General features: G+C 48.7%; 1 protein-coding gene across 8 annotated transcripts in view; it reads left to right on the top strand.

Moving 5' to 3' along the window:
- ankrd6b (ankyrin repeat domain 6b) overlaps nt 1-20,968 on the top strand; it is a 175,388-nt gene that overhangs the window by 79,716 nt on the left and 74,704 nt on the right. For 7 of the 8 annotated variants that reach the window (XM_036147143.1, XM_036147146.1, XM_036147144.1 and 4 more), the window contains one exon: nt 1,563-1,661. The exons of the other annotated variant lie outside the window; for it this stretch is intronic. In XM_036147143.1, the coding sequence (XP_036003036.1) occupies nt 1,563-1,661 (99 nt within the window). The remainder of the gene's footprint in view (nt 1-1,562; nt 1,662-20,968) is intronic. 8 annotated transcript variants of the gene reach the window in all.

Below are 20,968 nucleotides of genomic sequence, written 5' to 3'. Positions count from 1 at the left end.
GAAGTGCTGACTGCAGGCGTAAGTGCTGCTGCGAAGGATTTAAAAATTTGGCCCCTCGTCTCTTCTTATTGCCGTCACCCAACGGGCACGAGTCTCAGCATCAGCCGGGAAGTCGTGAAAACTGAGATATGGAAAGTTTTTTTTGTTGTTCGAACACTGTGGGACACTGCAGTAGCGGTTTCTCTGTGATTGTGCCATGCTTGGTGGATATGATGCTGCTGAGAGATGGACACAAGGGGAGAAAAAATAGAGTAATTATAATACTTTTTAAAACCTTTATTTAACCAGATAAACTCCCATTGAGATTAAGATCTCTTTTTTTAAAGGTTGATCTGACTAAGAGGTCAGCAGCACATGTCATTACTAATACAGTATAATAAAACAATTTCAGGCTTCTACTTAAAATATACAGTATTTTGCACAAAAACTAAAAAAAGTGCATTAATATAACTGCAAATAATATTATGAAGAAAATTCATTATAATACACAAAATTCAGAAACAGAAGTACTGTCCAATAGACCCACGGTCATTTTTTTTAGGAATGAACAAAAAGATTCAAATGGAATAAGTTCTTTTTAATTCAGTGACTGCAATTATATATAACACGTCAACATAATCAAGTAAGGGGAACAATGTAGCAATAAATGTCTCTTTTTTCACCCGGTGAACTAGATTTATTTCTATAATAGCCAAGCTACAGTAATCATTTTCTAACATCTACATCCGATTAATGACAGGTAAAGTAAGCTAACAAGCTGCTGCATGTTAGCTTTGATCTTCATGTTACTGTCCCGATCAAAGCATCTATATAACAGCAATGATCGCTACAAATACTAAGGAAAAAAAAGATAGTCAATAAGACACATTTAATATTGTGCTCTCAGTCTTACCTAATGAAATCACGCTGATTACTGATGGGTAAAAGTTTGGTAAGGTAAGCTAACAAGCTGCTGCATGTTAGCTTTGATCTTCATATTACTGTCCCTATCAAAGCATCTATATAACAGCAATGATTGCTACCAATACTAAGGAACATAAAGATAGTCAATGCGACACATTGTGGTCTCAGTCTTACCTTATGAAATCGCGCTGATTATCAGTGAAACACCTCTTCACCTCCCGAATTTTCTATGTAAAAGCATGTAGCCGGAAGTAAAGATACCCTGCTCCGCTTCAAAACGGAAGTTGAGTGACGTCATGTGAAAAGGGTCTATGGCATAACAATATACATAAATCTACACATACATCCATTTAGGATTTTTCTTATTTCACAAATTTCCAATTAAAATATTTTTTTCTAAAATGTTTAAATAGCTTTTATTATTTGTCTCACATGATGATGGCAAATTTAAACTAAATTAGTTATCTAATTTAATTCCTCAACATACTAATTTAGAGTAGGTTAAAAGAAAGTCAGCTGGGAGTCCTCTCTGTTTTGTTTTGGTGTTAATCTTTTAAGTTGGTTATATTAATACTATCTCCAGGTTTACATCCTGCTGATCCTGCAGTTTTACATAAATTTGTGTGTGTTGGTGAAATTCTATTTTATTTTTTTCATAGGCAGGGGAAACCTGTTTGCATGTGGCAGCCCGCTACAATCATGTGGCTATGTTACGCATCCTACTTGGAGCCTTTTGCTCAGTGTCTGAGAAGAACATGGTGAGTCTGTTCAGTTAAAACCAGTGAGACTTTCTCCACTTTATTGCAAAAGTGTGTTGTACAATTGTTTTTGAATGGGAATTTGGGGGGGGGGGGGATCTGTCACACTTTATTTTTTTAATAATTCTCTAATTTTTTGAAATATTAATCAAGGTGGGATGTGCTTCCCAGATTGCATTTGTAAAACATTTTAAATCAAACAATGTGGTTTGACATTTACATTAAAACTACATACTTAATTAAGTGAACCCTCAAAAACAAAAGCTGGTAATAAAGGAATTTATTGGCATTTATTGGCTTAGGTGACTTCATTTTAAGAATATAAAGATCTGGCATAGTTCCAATACCATTTGGGTTGTTTTTTGTGGTTTATTTCATTCATTTATGTCAACACAGTCTGTAGGTAAGGCAGAAGACGAGCTGGGAAATAAATTACCTGTAAATACATAAATATGGAATTGTAGAATTAGCTTCCTGAAATAAATACATTTAGAAATTGCAAATACTAGTTAAATAATAGTTTCTTCAAACAGAAAAGGGTGTATTCAAAATAGGGCTGTCAAACGATTACAAATTTTAATCGCGATTAATTGCATAATTTCAATAATTCACTCGGGATTAATCGCAAATTAATTGCATATTTTATCTTTTTGTTTCTGAAAGTGTAAAAGCCTATTTTAGCATTTTAAAAGGCAATTTTGCAATAAATGACACTAGTAAAAAGCATGCTTGTACAAAAAAATGTTGTTGTTTTTTTCAAGCACTTTTCAGAATTGTAATGATAACATCCTGGTGCCATAAAATGATCAACTCTGGCCAATAATGGCTAAATCACAAATCATAACGCCCTGATGTTTACACAATGTGTAAACAAATGTGTAAATAAATAAATAGTTTATGCCAAAATATTTTAAGTTCAACTCCCACAGACTGCCACTCTGGGTCCCTGAGCAAGACCCTTAACCCCAGACTGCTCCCTGGGCGCCGCAGAGTGGCAGCCCACTGCTCCACTGCATTTCACTTCTGGGTTAAATGCAGAAGTGAATCTTTCCATTGTAAGATCAATAAGGTTAAAATCAAATTAAACAAAGATAGAAATGTTATTAAGCATTTACATATATGTAACCTAAATCATGTCCTATGATCACTTAAGCGTGGTGGGTTCTCTCTGTAGCTATACCTCAAAATATGGAACTATTCAGTGAGTGGACAAAATTCAGGCATATATATATTTCAACTAAACATTTATTTTAAACACACCAAATAACACCAATGATCATTTCCTCATAAATCCCCCCACAGTACAGAAAGTACTCTTCAGCCCCTAACTGCAGATCACATCTGAACCTGACAGAAAACGGGTGGCCACACTAACACAAAAGCTTCAAAACACCTGCGCAGGTACTAAAAAAAAAATAGCCGGCACATGAAAGAAAATACCCCAAAACAAATCGTTGCAGGCCTGTTAACTGGTTTAGCTGAAGAAACAGTCCTTGTCCAACGGTCCTTTACTCACAGTACCGTAGTCCCAGTCTTCCAGTGAAGCGGGGAAAACCCTGTGTCCTGGCCGCATGAGAGGTCCGACCGGGTGGCTGATGAAGTCCCTCCCTCGTCGCCGGAGGAGCCTCTGGCTTTCCTGGCCACCAGGGCGCTATCCGGGCAGCGTTGCTCCCACGCCAGCTACTTCAGTGGAACCACTGGTTGTTCGGAAACCAGGGCGCTAACTTGAGTAGCTACAAGCCGCATCTGGCAGTGGCTAACTTTTCTCGGCCGGTCCCGCGCTGGGTTGAGGCTCATTCACTCGGCGAACATATAAACTATACTCAATGCAACTATGCACCGCAGAGCAGATAGAAAACGCCGTGGTTCTCCGTCACCGGTTTTCACTCCGAGCAAAAATGTAGCTTTTGCTACCTTCTTTTACTCTCACCTCGCAGAGACAAAGAGGACCGCACACCGAAGGCAAAAGACAAAAAAACAACCTCCTCCCTTTTTGTATCCTGCGTCCTTAACTCGACCCTCTTCCCCGTTCTTCCGGTGCATTCCCAGCCAATGAAGTGTCCCTCTGGCATGCATGACATTTTTAACTCATACACTCAGGTTTATACAGCACATTTATAACATTTTCGTCCTGTTTCAGTTTCTTGCTCTTTTAAATGACATACAGATAAAGTAAATCTATGCAACTTATTTAAATGCATAGCACATGAAGAATAAACAAACTGTATCATACAGGAATTATGAATTATATAAGACCATGGATGGCTTAACAGAATAGGTTCCTTTTTAACGAAAAAATACAACACACCCTCTGTAACACCGGGGTTACACTCCCCCCTTTCTAATGGTCTGCATGTCCTCATCAGACTGAACTAACAACTGTCATCAGGTAAGATACTGATAGTTAAACAGTTAACCATTCGACCCTGCTTCGTCAACTCCCCATCCCGGGATATACATATTTTCATCCCTTTATGCTGTATGACCAATGGCTGGTCAGAGGGTTTCCCCAGTTCATCATAAGTGAAACGGATCACAGGTTTGACCACTCGTCCCTCTCGCGGGGCAATATCTCTTGCCTGTTCCCCGCTCCCCAAACTGTCATCTGAGCGAGAGCCGACTTCTCCGAGGGACCCCGAACTTTGAAATTGGGGAATGCATGGTATCTCAGCACCACCCCTGTCGGACAGGTTACAGTATTCACCCTCCCCTGACTCAACATGGTTTCCCAGATCTAATTGCAAGTCATCACTATCCTCCTGACTAATCCCCTCAACATCATCAGGAGCCTGAGATGTGCCTGTACCCACTTCACCACCATCACTCACTGACGGCGGCGACCCATCGGGGCACGGGTAAGGTGCATAGCTTGCCACTGCTGTAGGGGCATACACATATTCGTCGTCCTCAGAATCTGACTCACTACCAGCAGCCCCCACTCCTTCTGATTGAGCCTGACACTGCTGCCGTGTCCGTGGCACACTGTGGAGTGTTTCCCTAGCCTCAACAGACCCTTCGGGTAACCTTACAAGGGAGCCTACTGGTAGCAGGTGGTCTCGGTGCAGAGTTTTCACCAACCCTGCGCCCTTCTCGGGTTTCACTCAGTACACCGGAAGGTTTGGCAACTTTTCTTGAACTACATAGGGGACAGAGTTCCATTTATCCTTAAGTTTTTGTTTGCCAGTGCCTCCAAAAGCACGGACAAGTACTCTGTCGCCTACGTCTAACAAGTGGAAGCGAACTCTCCGATCATAGGCCCGCTTGTTGCGTTGATGACTCTTGTTGGCTGCCTGCACAGCCTGTTCATAAGCATCTTGCAGGTCTTTCCTAAGTGTCTCCACATATCTCCTGTGGGACTTTTCCTCTTCTCCCTCCTGCACAGCACTGAAACATAGGTCCACTGGGAGGCGTGCTTCCCGTCCAAACATAAGAAAGTACGGGGAGTAGCCAGTCGCATCACTTTTGGTACAATTATAAGCATGCACCATAGCGGCAATTTGCTGGCTCCAACACCTCTTCTTCACTGGGTCCAGTGTACCCAACATAGACAACAAGGTCCGGTTAAAACGTTCGGGCTGTGGGTCACCTTGAGGGTGATAGGGTGTTGTTCTTGATTTTTTGATACCCAGCACCGCAAGTAGTTCCTTGATTATTTTACTCTCAAAATCGCGGCCCTGATCTGAGTGGATTCGGGCAGGTAGTCCATAATGGACAAAGAATTTTTCCAGCAAAACTTTAGCGACTGTTAGGGCTTTCTGATCTCTCGTGGGATAAGCCTGAGCATATCGGGTATAATGGTCTGTTACAACCAAAACATTTGCAATACCACGAGAATCAGGCTCCATGGACAGGAAGTCAATGCAAACTAAATCAAGTGGGCCCTTACTGGTCATTTGGTAGAGAGGAGCTGTTCGGTGGGGCTGGGATTTGTGCGTTACACATCTCCCGCAGTTATGTATGTAACTGGCAATGTCCGCCGCCATCCTAGGCCAATAAAATCTGTCTCTTGTTAGCTCAATAGTCCGCTCGATGCCCAAATGCCCCCCATCGTCATGCAGCGCTTTTAGCACCTGGGGGCGAAACTGCTTTGGGAGGACAAGCTGGAGTACCTCTCTCCCTAACCTCTTACAAACTGTTCTGTACAGGACTCCACTCCGCTGAACTAGCCGGGGCCACTCTCGCAGTAATAAGTGAACCTCAGCATCATCACGTAAGGGGACATAAGGGCGCCTACCACCAGCCAAGGCTCGTTTCACCTTACTAATGACCACATCTTGATCTTGAGCTAACTGTAAGTCATTTACACTCAGCTGTTCCAATGACTTAGCACTAACCCAAGTAGGGTGTACATAAGCATGGGGAATGCAGTGGGGAGACGCTCCCAGTTGGTCAACTCCTCTCGAAATAGTTCCCGGGAGATGGGACAAACTGACACTTTTACAGACTGCTTTTACCCCGGATGGTAGTATCCACCCTTCCTCCTCTGCACCCCCTTCGTCACCCCCTTCTTCCTTTCTTGACAACAGGTCTGCATCAATGTTTTCACGTCCCGGTCTGTACTGAATTCCAAAATTGTAAGTGGCCAAGGCTGCTAACCACCTGTGCCCACAAGCATTCAGCTTGGCAGAGGACAACACGTAGGTTAATGGGTTGTTGTCAGTTCTAACGGTAAATTGGGCTCCGTAGAGATAGTCGTGGAATTTGTCAACTACCGCCCACTTCAACGCTAAAAATTCTAACTGGTGGACTGGGTAGTTTCTCTGCGAGGCACTGGGTTTCCTACTGGCGAAAGCTACAGGGCGTAAGCCTTCAGGATACTCTTGATTTAGCACGGCCCCTAATCCATCAAAACTTGCATCTACATGTAATATGTAGGGCTTACTGGGGTCGGCAAAGGCAAGCACTGGAGCATTGGTCAGGCAGTTCCTTATCTTTATGAAGGCCTCAGTACACTCGGCAGTCCATCGATCCCCGAAAGGCTCAGACCTGTTTAAATAGGGTTGGTCTTGGGTGGACTTTGGCGGGCGCCCTCTCTGAGGAGGGGCATAGCCTCTGGTCAAATCAGTAAGTGGACGAACTATGGAGGAGTAATGGGCAATAAAACGCCTATAATAGCCACAAAAACCCAAGAAGGACTGCAAGGCCTTGAGGTTAGTTGGCTGTTTCCACTGGGCAACTGCCCTGAGCTTTTCGGGGTCAGTAGACACACTGTCGGCAGACACAACATGCCCCACGTATTTGACTTGCGTCTGGCAAAACTGGCATTTGTCGATGGACACTTTTAAGCCGAACTCTTCTAACCGATCGAGGACTTTAAGGAGGCGCTCTTCATGTTCCTCCAGCGTGCGGCTGAAAATGATAATGTCATCCAAGTAAACAATGCATTGTAGCAGGTTCATATCCCCTACCACTCGTTCCATTAATCTTTGGAAAGTGGCAGGGGCCCTGGTGATGCCCTGTGGCATCCTCTCAAATTGGTAAAAGCCTAGGGGGCAAATGAAAGCGGTTTTTTCCTTATCTTCCTCCAGCATCGGTATCTGATAATACCCGCTTCCCAGGTCAAGCACTGAAAACCATCTGCTGCCCGTCAAACAGTCCAATGCATCGTCTATCCGCGGTACAGTATACTGGTCTGGGATGGTTCGGGAATTGAGAGTGCGATAATTGATGCACATTCTAATCTTGCCACTTTTCTTTCTCGCCACCACAATAGGTGAGGCGTAGGGACTACGGGATTCTTTGATTATCCCTGCCGCCAGCAACTCTTGTAAATGACGCCTCACGTCGTCAATATCTGCGGGCGCAATACGTCGAGATCGCTCACGAAATGGTTTAGGATCACTGAGACGAATCTCATGTTCCACCCCTTTTGCTAGCCCTACATCCCACTCCTCTACTGAAAAAACCCTTGTCCGGGCAGACAATTTCTGCGCCAACCTATTTTTCCAGGTTGCAGGTAAAGGGGAGCTACCAAAATCGAATAGCTCGGGACAGAGGCTACTAGTGGGGGGATGGCCCTGAGCTACCTCGGTGACAACGTCAGCAGTATGTATCTGAGCAATGACGGTACCCTTTGATATGCACCGTTCTTTTAGGGAGACATTTTGTAGCAGCACAGCACAATGACTCTTATCCAAGTTTTTTGGAAGGACCACACAGGGGGGTGAAACAACCCCCTGCGGCAGGGTGTCGGAGTTGTCAAGGACCAATATCCCAGGAGCTCCAGGGGTGTGGATGGAGGCCCTACCTACTGCAATGCACGCTTCTCCAGGAGTCAACTTAAGTGGTCCGGGCCCAGTCCATGTCACCTGGCCAACCCTATGTTCAGTCGGACCCGTCACAGGCCCCCCTATACGAGTATCAATCCTCCAGGACGCGGCCTGATGTGAGGTCGAGGCCATGTGGTCGGACACTGGTTCATGGTGGAAACCTCTAGCATTAGTGCCAATGATCATTGGTGCCTGGTCTGGCCCTTGGGGATCCGGACACACCAAGGCCAGTACAGTTCGAGGCTTTTCACAGGGCCCATCCTCCTTGAACTTTACATTAACGGCCACATAACCTTTGTATGGATAGCTGGACTCACTCAAACCCCAAATGCACAGACTGGAAATGGGCTGGATTCGGATATGCGACAGATTCTCATTATACCACTTCTCAAAAATGATGGTGACAGTAGAGCCACTGTCCATGAGTGCACTACACTCCGTTCCCTCGACAATGATCTTACTTACAGAGGGCCTCCCAACTAACCCATGTGGTAACACTTCAGATGGTGAGGTAAGTTCATCACTGCGACTGGACATGCGCTTTACATGAGTATCTGTGATCCCTGGCCGGCTGGAGGATGCCTCTTGTCTGACATCTTTTTGTTTTCTCAACGACCGAATCAAGCGGGTAATAACTCTACCTGAATCCTCAGGTGCATCACAGCGCGTAGCGACATGGCCATCCTCCCCACATCGGTACAAAAATAGTCCCCTGACCCCTCTGATGGTAAACTTTTGCTGTGGCCTGTCATTCGTCGGTTATTATGCTCATTGGTATCTCTAGGTCTCCATTCCCGGGGGTTAGGGGGGCGCTGGCTCACAGCCATTATCTGTATCTGGTGTTGCAAGTCACTTAATTGACGTTGTAACATGTGCACTTCCTGCTCATGGCCTACTACATCCTTTCGGGGTGCTAACAAAGCTTCAGATTCCATGACTGAAAGGCTGGGGCCAGAGTCTTTGGACGACAACTTAGCTACAAGGACCTTAAGGTGGTCTATCTCTTGCTTTAGCTTAGCCGCATCCTGGGGCTTAAGCTCGTCATCAGTAGCTCGTACTTGCCTAACAGCCGTTTTTGTAACTGAGAGGCCTGGCCTCTGCCGCATAGCTTGTTGGTCTTCTTCCTCTCTTATCTCTTTTAATAACTGCAAAAAGGACGGAGGTGTCTCTTTGCGTTCACGAAGCCTCAGCTGCACCAGCATCAAATCGGATTCCACCGCCCCTCGGAGAAGTTGCTCAACTCTTATACGATCTCTTTGTGATGCCATCACCCCGCCTCTGAACACTACTTTAGTCAGGGCGTGTTCCAAACGTCGCAAAAAATCAGAGAGTCGCTCCCCTGAACGTTGTCGTAACGCCCGGAAAGCATAGTATAGATCTTCCCCCGACTCAGACGAACCAAATGCTTGTTCCAAAGCTCCCAGATAATCTTGGGGAGTGGCTTGTGGATCGCTGGACCTAACAGCCTGTGCAATTTCCAGAGCTGGACCCTTGAGACTCTCAATAATTCGTTTGCGCTTTTCACTGTCTGAACACTCACACTCATCAACCATTAAGCGGGCCTGCATAAGCCAAGTATCGAGGTTCTCTTCTCCGTTGGGGGTAGGTGCAGTCCCCGAAAAGGGACGCAACCTTCGAAAAGCTGTATTCTCTGGGGCAATTGGCCTAGGGACTTTCTCAAGTATGTCCCCCACTGTTTTAAGAAGGGCAGTGAAATGTGGGTCACTGGGACTGGAGGTATCAGGGGTACCTGCTACTCCAGCATCTGAGTCGGTAGCCATAGTTATAGGGGTGCCAGGGGTAACCCCTGGAAGAGCACTTGAGTCAATGGGTATACTTAGTTGCCATGGATCTCCCTCTTCAGGCCTCACTTCTGGGGGAATGGCATCGCTGTTCACTGTCTCGCTACATACACATAGCACAACAAGGCCCTGAGTTTCGGGATCAAACATCCGCCCTTTCACTTTGACACGTCCAAGACACTTAATAGCGTTCAGATGGCCCTCAATAACTTTATTAAGGGCATCTTTAGGAACACTTTTGACTATTAATGCATGAGCTGGGTCTACCCCTTCTCCCTGGCACCAGTTCAGCAGAAATGACATTATTACTGTTGTCTTATTAAGTTTGTGCAACAACTACTTCGGTTCGGCTTCAACTAGTTTAGTCTACACACTACTCCACTCACTGAATTTTTTTTTTTTTTTTTTTTTTAAATCAATCCCATCCTCGTCGCCATTTTATGTAACCTAAATCATGTCCTATGATCACTTAAGCGTGGTGGGTTCTCTCTGTAGCTATACCTCAAAATATGGAACTATTCAGTGAGTGGACAAAATTCAGGCATATATATATTTCAACTAAACATTTATTTTAAACACACCAAATAACACCAATGATCATTTCCTCATAAATCCCCCCACAGTACAGAAAGTACTCTTCAGCCCCTAACTGCAGATCACATCTGAACCTGACAGAAAACGGGTGGCCACACTAACACAAAAGCTTCAAAACACCTGCGCAGGTACTAAAAAAAAAATAGCCGGCACATGAAAGAAAATACCCCAAAACAAATCGTTGCAGGCCTGTTAACTGGTTTAGCTGAAGAAACAGTCCTTGTCCAACGGTCCTTTACTCACAGTACCGTAGTCCCAGTCTTCCAGTGAAGCGGGGAAAACCCTGTGTCCTGGCCGCATGAGAGGTCCGACCGGGTGGCTGATGAAGTCCCTCCCTCGTCGCCGGAGGAGCCTCTGGCTTTCCTGGCCACCAGGGCGCTATCCGGGCAGCGTTGCTCCCACGCCAGCTACTTCAGTGGAACCACTGGTTGTTCGGAAACCAGGGCGCTAACTTGAGTAGCTACAAGCCGCATCTGGCAGTGGCTAACTTTTCTCGGCCGGTCCCGCGCTGGGTTGAGGCTCATTCACTCGGCGAACATATAAACTATATTCAATGCAACTATGCACCGCAGAGCAGATAGAAAACGCCGTGGTTCTCCGTCACCGGTTTTCACTCCGGGCAAAAATGTAGCTTTTGCTACCTTCTTTTACTCTCACCTCGCAGAGACGAACAGGACCGCACACCGAAGGCAAAAGACAAAAAAACAACCTCCTCCCTTTTCGTATCCTGCGTCCTTAACTCCACCCTCTTCCCCGTTCTTCCGGTGCATTCCCAGCCAATGAAGTGTCCCTCTGGCATGCATGACATTTTTAACTCATACACTCAGGTTTATACAGCACATTTATAACATTTTCGTCCTGTTTCTGTTTCTTGCTCTTTTAAATGACATACAGATAAAGTAAATCTATGCAACTTATTTAAATGCATAGCACATGAAGAATAAACAAACTGTATCATACAGGAATTATGAATTATATAAGACCATGGATGGCTTAACAGAATAGGTTCCTTTTTAACGAAAAAAACAACACACCCTCTGTAACACCGGGGTTACATATACATTAATACAAAATTTTCAGGTCATTCAGTCTTACACTGTGGTTGCAACTGTGGCAGGAGCTTAATACCCTTGAAAGAGAACTGTTTAGCACAGCTTGCATGTGCTGACACTGTAACTCCAGGGTACTTCATTTGGCAACGTGATATAGCCTTAGTTTGTCAAATACAGAGACAACAATTTAATAAGCATTAAAGCATGGTTTATGGGTTTGGATTCTGCAAGGTTATCAGGGTGTAAAAACTCATCTTCAGAACCAATCTCTGCTCAGAATGGTGATACGTACCGCATAATCTACTTTCAGTAGTTATCACAGGTTATTGCAACTGTAAACTGCAGAAAATAAGGCAGAGTTGCTCCCTCTGCCTTTACTACCGTCGGCTCCTGTGTCAGTCTAGAGCAGGGGTCAGAAACCCAAAATGTTTGAAGAGCCATATTGGACCAAAAAACAAAAAACAGATCTGTCTGGAGCCGCAAAAAATGAAAAGTCTGATATAAGCCTTATAATAAAGGCAACATGGGCTGTGTCTATATTAGCTATGTTAGCCTCCTATCAAATGGCTAAGTAGGCTACAAATACATAATGAGCATTCATGTTTAGTTTTTATTTTCCCTGCAGAACATCCTGGAGAGAATAAAGCACCACTTGACTATACTGCTCTATGATGAGGCTTTAAATTTAACTTGCATAACAATATTAACGTATTATATTTCATTGCGTTGATGAATAATGAAGAAATTAGTTTTTTTATGTAATCTTTATTTTGAGGATTCGAAAAAACAACAATGAAACATGCACAATAGGCCTCCTACAACTTCAGACCTCCCCATGAAAATAAAGTGCAGTTATCTTTATTGCTCACTAACACAACAACCCCCCCCCCCTCCCTTATTTGGGCAACAGAGTGCAATACAAAAGCAGCCCTTTAAAATGGTAACGTATATAGAATAAAACAATAGAGTTTTAGCTTAATTTCTGTGCATTATCCTCTTCTCTTTGGTTTTGTGCAGATTAGGCTGTGGGTCTAAATCTGTAGGATGACTTTTGTATAAACTGTCAGGGGGCAACTTTCTTCCACTTGGATCAGTTGCTACAGATAGCAGTGATCTCAAAACACCAATGTTCCCACGTCTTCACTTGCAAATTAGTAAGTTATAGCCAATATAAAATATAAACCATTGCGCTCCGGTCTAAGAGGTCACGTGATTCAAGTTTTGCTGCTCAGCCAATCAGATTGCTGTATTGTCAGCCGTGCAAGTTCAACAGTTCATCATGGCTGCGCCCGTGAGGTGTTGTATCTGTTTTCAGACGAAATAGCCCATCCATCCATTTTCAAACACATCTGTCCCTTGTGGGGTCCTGAGGGATGCCGGTGCCTATCTCCAGCTGTCAATGGGCGAGAGGCGGGGTACAACCTGGACAAGTCGCCAGCAATGTTCCCCCTTATTCTTCATGTGTCTGAGCAAACACACAAGCGTTCACTTGACCTCTGTGAGCAACATCACACGAGCACACTGAGAGTACATTACGCCTGTCCAAAACCTGAGGTTACATCAAGCTACATGGTTTAATAAAAGAATCAAGTTACAGCAATAATTTATTTTAGGTTATTTAGTTTAGATAAAACTGATTTAGAAAAGTTGTTCCATAGTCAGAGACTCACAAGATTAATAACAGAACTTTACAGAATGAAAGCAATAATTTATTCAGTGTTAAATTTTGGCACTTCCATTTCTACTTTTCTTTGCATATATTTTAGTTGTTATTCACCCCCCGCCCCCCCCCCCCCCCCCCCCCACTCCTCCACCCAACACTGTTAGGCCTGCTGCACATTTCGTCCGTCCGTCCGTCCGTCTTCTTCCGCTTATCCGGGGTCAGGTCGCGGGGGCAGCAGCTTCAGTAGGGAGGCCCAGACGTCCCTCTCCCCAGCCACTTGGGCCAGCTCCTCAGGAGGAATCCCAAGGCGTTCCCAGGCCAGCCGGGAGACATAGTCCCTCCAGCGTGTCCTGGGTCTTCCCCTGGGCCTCCTCCCGGTGGGACGTGCCTGGAACACCTCACCAGGGAGGCGTCCAGGAGGCATCCTGACCAGATGCCCGAGCCATCTCAACTGGCTCCTCTCGACGTGGAGGAGCAGCGGCTCTACTCTGAGTCCTCCCCGGATGACTGAGCTCCTCACCCTATCTCTAAGGGAGAGCCCAGACACACTACGGAGAAAACTAATTTCAGCCGCTTGTATCCGGGATCTCGTTCTTTCGGTCACGACCCAAAGCTCGTGACCATAGATGAGGGTAGGAACGTAGATCGACCGGTAAATCGAGAGCTTCGCCTTTTGGCTCAGCTCTTTCTTCACCACAACGGATCGGTACAGCGCCCGCTTCACAGCAGACGCTGCACCAATCCGCCTGTCGATCTCCCGCTCCATCTTCCCCTCATTCGTGAACAAGACCCCAAGATACTTGAACTCCTCCACTGGGGGCAGCACATTCTCCCCAACCCGGAGAAGGCACTCTACCCTTTTCCGGTTCAAGACCATGGTCTCGGATTTGTAGGCACTGATTTTCATCCCGGCCGCTTCGCACTCGGCTGCGATCCGCTCCAGTGGGAGCTGTAGATCACGCCCTGATGAAGCCAATAGGACCACATCATCCGCGAATAGCAGAGACGCAATCCTAAGGCCACCAAAATGGATCCCCTCAACACCTTGGCTGCGCCTAGAAATTCTGTCCATAAAAGTTATGAACAGAATCGGTGACAAAGGGCAACCTTGGCGGAGTCCAACTCTCACTGGAAACGAGTCCGACTTACTGCCGGCAATGCGGACCAGACTCTGACACCGGTCGTACAGAGACCTGACAGCCCTTATTAAAGGGTCCGGTACTCCATACTCCCGGAGTACCCCCCACAGGATCCCCCGGGGGACACGGTCGAATTCCTTCTCCAGATCCACAAAGCACATGTAGACTGGTTGGGCAAACTCCCATGCCCCCTCAAGAATCCTGCTGAGGGTATAGAGCTGGTCCAGTGTTCCACGGCCAGGACGAAAACCACACTGCTCTTCCTGAATCCGAGATTTGACTATCCGATGGACCCTCCTTTCCAGAACCCCTGAATAGACCTTACCAGGGAGGCTAAGGGGTGTGATTCCTCTGTAGTTGGAACACACCCTCCGGTCCCCCTTTTTAAATAGGGGGACCACCACCCCAGTCTGCCAATCCAGGGGAACTGCCCCCGATGTCCACGCAATGTTGCAGAGCCGCGTTAACCAACACAGCCCCACAACATCCAGAGCCTTAAGGTACTCAGGGCGAATCTCATCCACCCCCGGGGCCTTGCCACCGAGGAGCTTTTTAACAACCCCGGCAACCTCAGCCCCAGAGATGGGAGAACCCGACCCTGAGTCCTCAGGCTCTGCTTCCTCAATGGAAGACGTGTTGGTGGGATTAAGGAGGTCTTCGAAGTATTCAGCCCACCAAAACACGACTTCCCGAGTCGAGGTCAGCAGCACACCACCCCCACTGTAAACGGTGTTGGTGCTGCACTGCTTCCCCCTCCTGAGACGCCGGATAGTGGACCAGAATCGCTTCGAAGCCGTACGGAAGTCTTTCTCCATGGCCTCTCCGAACTCTTCCCACGCCCGAGTTTTTGCCTCGGCGACCAGCCGAGCCGCCTGCCGCTTCGACTGCCGGTACACATCAGCTGCTTCCGGAGTCCCACAGGCCAAAAAAGCCCGGTAGGACTCCTTCTTCAGCTTGACGGCTTCCCTCACCGCTGGTGTCCACCAGCGGGTTCGAGGGTTGCCGCCGCGACATGCACCGACAACCTTGCGACCACAGCTCCGACTAGCCGCCTCAACAATAGAGGCGTGGAACATGGTCCATTCAGACTCAATGTCCCCCGCCTCCCTCGGGACGTGTTTAAAGTTCTCCCGGAGGTGGGAGTTAAAGCTCCGCCTCACATGGGACTCTGCCAGACGTTCCCAGCAAACCCTCACAGTGCGTTTGGGCCTGCCCGGTCGGACCGGCTTCCTCCCCCGCCATCGGAGCCAACTCACCACCAGGTAGTGGTCGGTGGAGAGCTCCGCCCCTCTCTTCACCCGAGTGTCCAAGACATACGGCCGCAGATCAGATGAAACGACAACAAAGTCGATCATTGAACTGCGACCTAGGGTGTCCTGGTGCCAAGAGCACATATGGACGCCCTTATGCTTGAACATGGTGTTTGTGATGGACAATCCATGACGAGCACAGAAGTCCAACAACAAAACACCACTCGAGTTCAGATCAGGTGGGCCATTCCTCCCAACCACGCCCCTCCAGGTCCCACTGTCATTGCCCACGTGAGCGTTGAAGTCCCCCAGCAAAACGAGGGAGTCCCCAGGAGGGGCACTCTCCAGTACCCCTTCCAAGGACTCCAAAAAGGGTGGGTAATCTGAACTGCTGTTTGGCGCATAAGCGCAAACAACAGTCAGAACCCGTCCCCCCACACGAATGCGGAGGGAGGCCACCCTCTCGTTCACCGGGGAAAACCCCAACGTGCAGGCACCGAGATGGGGGGCAACAAGTATGCCAACCCCAGCTCGGCGCCTCTCACCATGGGCAACTCCAGAGTGGAAGAATGTCCAGCCCCTCTCAAGGAGACTGGTTCCGGAGCCAGAGCGGTGCGTCGAGGTGAGTCCGACTATCTCTAGTCGGAACCTCTCAACTTCGCACACAAGCTCAGGCTCCTTCCCCACCAGAGAGGTGACATTCCACGTCCCAAGAGCCAGCTTCTGCAGCCGAGGATCGAAACGCCAAGGTCCCCGCCCTCTACTGCTACCCGTTGCACAATGCACCCGACCCCTTTGGCCCCTCTGACAGGTGGTGAGCCCATCGGAAGGGGGACCCATGTCACCTCTTCGGGCTGAGCCCGGCCGGGCTCCATGGGCAAAAGCCCGGCCACCAGACGCTCGCCAACGTGCCCCACCTCCAGGCCTGGCTCCAGAGTGGGGCCCCGGTGACCCGCATCCGGGCGAGGGAACACGAGGTCCAATAATCGTACTCATCATAAGGGGAATTTTGGGCTGCGCTTTGTCTGGTCCCTCACCTAGGACCTGTCTGCCTTGGGTGACCCTACTAGGGGCTTAAAGCCTGCACATTTCTTCACCAAAATAACACTACCTTTACTTCAGCTGGAAATATACATATAGTCTATATGATTAATATAAAGTGAGGTTGGAACAAATTAAACACTTACAAGACAATGTCAACTCATTTTTAGAAGGATGTGTGACCAACGCTTGCAAAAAGATGAACATATCAGTTATTCAATAACTCACACCATCCCAATATTAATTGCATATGTTTAATATAGCCAATTAATGATTTAGTTGAGTTGATCTTTAAACATAGGAAAACATAGAACTTAACCATACCTGATTAAACTTCATCAAGATTGGCTGCCATGTCCTTTCAATGCTTTTTGTAATCAATGCGCCCTCCCCACTTCCCTTTTGTGTTGAATTAGTGAATTGTGAGAAAACAGCTTTAATTCTCCATCAAATAATTATAAGGTTTGACAGAACGGACCCACACGCAACCACTCAGAAAAAACGGTTTCTTTTAATTAGAGCAGTAAAGGGTTTAAGTACAGCGGGGAGTACGGTTCTCCAGGGGGGAGGGCGCAGGAACGTGGATGGAAATGCGGACCAGGAGGACTAACCCAGGCGACCCGGGAACGACTGACTGGAGGCCCAGAGGAGGAGGGCACCGGCCGGCGAGCAACCAACTGGGAAGTGGATGGTGAGCCGCAGTGGCAGCGTCCGGGAGGGGAGAATCGGTCGCGAGCCCAGCTGGCTGAAGATCAGCAAGGTGAGTGAACCTGAAAGGAAACACAGAAAAGGGATTAGCGCAAGGGAGAAACACCAGGGAAATATTTTGTCTAGACGCAGGGAGCTCTAAGAGAATCAGCGGCACCAGGATGAATGCAGCAGACGATCCAGTGATGAGTGGTGAGATCGATCAGGTTTTTATCTTGCGTGTGATGAAGATGATGAGTCTCAGGTGTGAAGGTGGCAGAAGGCGGTGGCTTGGCGGAGGATGGTTCCAGAACGCAGGGAAGAGAACCATAGGGAGGGGCGAGACACAGGGCCAAAGAAAATAATAACACAGAAAATGCTGAGATAAAAATAACACAGAAAATGCTGAGATAAACAGAAAGAAAACAGGACACTCACCCCTGCTGTGCTGCCACCATAACAGGACCCCCCCCCCCCCCTCAACAGACGCCACCAGGCGGCACACCAGGCTTGTCAGGGTGAGTCCGGTAAAAGTCCCGGATGAGGGTTTTATCCAGGATCTGGGAGGCGGGGACCCAAGAGCGCTCCTCCGGCCCGTAGCCGGCCCAGTCCACCAAATAACGGTAACCCCGGCCCCGGGGGCGCACCTCCAGGAGACGGTGGACCTTGTAAGCTGGATGACCGTCAATCAGGAGAGGAGGGGGTGGAGTAGGTTCAGGAACAGAATGGGGGCTGGATGACACGGGCTTCACCTGGGAGACATGGAAAACCGGGTGGACACGGAAATTGGGGGGGGTAAATTTAGCCTGACAGCGCGGGGGTTGATTATCTTGTCAATTGGGTATGGTCCGATGAACCGGGGGGAACGTTTTTTGGAAGAAGTCTGGAGAGGCAGGTCCCTAGCTGACAGCCAGACCATCTGACCCGGGTGGTAGTCAGGAGCAGGGGTTCAGTGACGATCCGCTAGGTGCTGATTGTGCTCGGCTGTACGCTGCAGTGCGGCTCGTGCTTCGTTCCACACACGACGGCAGCGGCGTAGGTCGGCCTGCACAGATGGAACTGCGACCTCTCTTTCCAGTGAAGGGAATAGGGGGGGTTGAAAACCCATAGCGCAGAGGTGAAAGGAGTCATCCCAGTGGCGGACGAGACCTAGGAGTTATGGGGGTACTCAACCCACGGGAGGTAGGTTGACCAGGAGGAGGGATTCCGGGAAGTCACACACCTCAGTGTGGCCCCTAGGTCCTGGTTGAGCCTCTCTGCTTGACCGTTGCTTTGAGGGTGGTAGCCTGACGAGAGGCTCGCGGTGGCACCAAAGGCTCGGCAGAACTCCTTCCAGACCTGAGACGTGAACTGGGGGCCGCGGTCGGAAACAATATCCAGGGGGATTCCATGTAGCCGGAAAACATGGTTTACCAAGAGGCGTGCTGTTTCCAGGGAGGAGGGCAATTTAGGCAGGGGGATGAAGTGAGCTGACTTGGAGAAAAGGTCCACGATGGTGAGGATTACGGTGTGACCATTGGAGGAAGGGAGACCAGTAACAAAATCTAGGGCAATGTGGGACCAGGGGCGACTGGGGACCGGTAGTGGGCGTAGGAGACCAGCAGGTGGTTGATGGGAGGACTTAGCCCTCACGCAGGTTTGGCAGGCAGCCACAAAGCTGTGACAGTCCTTCTCCAGGGTAGGCCACCAGAAGCGTTGCCGTAGAAGAAACAGCGTCCGTGCCATCCCTGGGTGACAGGCAAACTTGCTGGCATGAGCCGATTGTAGCACTTGGGAACGGGCGCTGGCGGGGAAATATAGGCGATTCGGGGGGCCGTTGCCAGGGTCCGGTTCACTGAACTGAGCACGCCGCACAAGGGACTCCACCTCCCAGACCACTGAGGCAATGAGACAGGTGGGAGGTAGGATGGGGTCCGAGGAATCTAGGGAAAGATCTGTGGCGTGGATGCGGGACAGGGCGTCGGGTTTTTGGTTCTTGGAACCAGGGCGGTAGGTGAGGGTGAAATTAAACCGGGAGAAGAATAGAGCCCAACGGGCTTGGCGGGGGTTGAGTCTTTTGGCAGCCTGGATGTAGGACAGGTTTTTGTGGTCAGTCCAAATGACAAAGGGTTGCTCGGCACCCTCCACTCCTCCAAAGCCAGTTTAACAGCCAGCAGCTCCCGGTCACCTATACTATAATTTCTCTCGGCCGGGGAGAGGCAGCGAGAGAAATACGCACAGAGGTGTGTCTTCTTATCCACCGGGGAACGTTGGGACAATGTGGCTCCGACTCCGCAGTCCGAGGCGTCAACCTCGACTATAAATTGGAGAGCTGGGTCGGGTGTAGCGAGCATGGGCGCGGAGGTAAACTTTTCCTTTAAGGTCTCAAAGGCAGCGTTAGCTTCCGGGGACCAGACAAACGGCACCAATGCAGAGGTGAGGCGAGTGAGAGGGGCCGCTACCGAGCTGTAATTGCGGATGAACCGCCTATAAAAATGAGCGAACCCAAGGAAACGTTGCAGCTGTTTCACTGAGGATGGAGCGGGCCACTCCGCGACTGCGCAGATTTTCTCCGGGTCTGCCCGGAGACGGCCTTTCTCCACAATGAACCCAAGGAACAGCAGGGAAGAGGCGTGAAAAATACATTTCTCCGCCTTGACAAAAAGACGGTTCTCCAGGAGGCGCTGGAGAACGAGGCGGACGTGTTCTCGGTGCTGGGTGCGGTCCTCGGAAAAAATAAGGATGTCGCCTAAATAAACGAAAACAAAGCGGTGGAGAAAATCATGGAGGACATCGTTAACCAAACACTGGAACACGGCTGGGGCGTTGGTCAGCCCAAAAGGCATGACCAGATATTCATAATGGCCCAGCGGTGTATTGAACGCAGTTTTCCACTCATCACCTTGGCGGATGCGCACGAGATGGTAGGCGTTCCGCAGGTCTAATTTGGTGAAGACAGTGGATTTAGCAAGCGAATCGAAGACCGAATCTATGAGAGGGAGAGGATATTTATTCTTTACAGTTATGGTGTTCAAACCGCGATAATCTATACACGGGCGGAGTGTCTTGTCTTTCTTGGGCACGAAGAAGAAACCGGCAGCGAGCGGGGAGGACGAGGGACGGATTATGCCGGCGGCTAAAGAATCGTGAATATATTGCTCCATAGCCCCCCCGTTCAGGGCGAGATAGGTTGTACAATCTCCCTGGGGGATAAGACGCTCCCGGGAGGAGGTCGATCGCACAGTCATGTGGGGGGGGGGGGGGGGGGGGGGGCGAAAGTGCCAGATCCTTGCTAAAAACCTGCAATAAATCATGATATTCCGGCGGTACGCCGGATAGATCCACAGGGGGCGGTGCCGAGGAAGCTGGGGAGCTCGGGGAGCGCGCGGAGAGCAAACAAGATGCGTGGCAGGCGGTGCTCCAATTACGGACCGCGCCGCTACTCCAGTCAACATTGGGAGGATTGTGCTTAACTAACCACGGAAGTCCCAGGACCAAGGGAGCGTTTGGAGAGGAGATTAGTTGGAACGAAGTTGTTTCACGGTGATTCCCTGAGGTAACTAGCGTTAAGACGGGGTGCGGTGGGTGATCACGTAGGAGGGATTCCCATTTAAGCCGGAAGCGCGGAGAGGGGCGTCTAGCCGAACAAAGGGTATTGCGAGCTGACGGGCGACCTCTTTATCGAGGAAGCTCTCATCCGCACCGGAATCTATTAATGCACCCAGTGGTTGGACAATCCCCTCCCAGGAGATGGTAGCATTTAATAATTTTCGGGGAACCAGGGGAGATAAACGGCTCGCTCGAACCACCACTGCTACGGGCGAGCCTACT

The sequence above is a fragment of the Fundulus heteroclitus genome, chromosome 15 (assembly GCF_011125445.2).
Source record: "Fundulus heteroclitus isolate FHET01 chromosome 15, MU-UCD_Fhet_4.1, whole genome shotgun sequence".
Taxonomy (NCBI): Eukaryota; Metazoa; Chordata; class Actinopteri; order Cyprinodontiformes; family Fundulidae; genus Fundulus; species Fundulus heteroclitus.
Note: the sequence above shows the minus strand (reverse complement) of the source record. Positions and strands in the feature narration are given on the sequence as shown.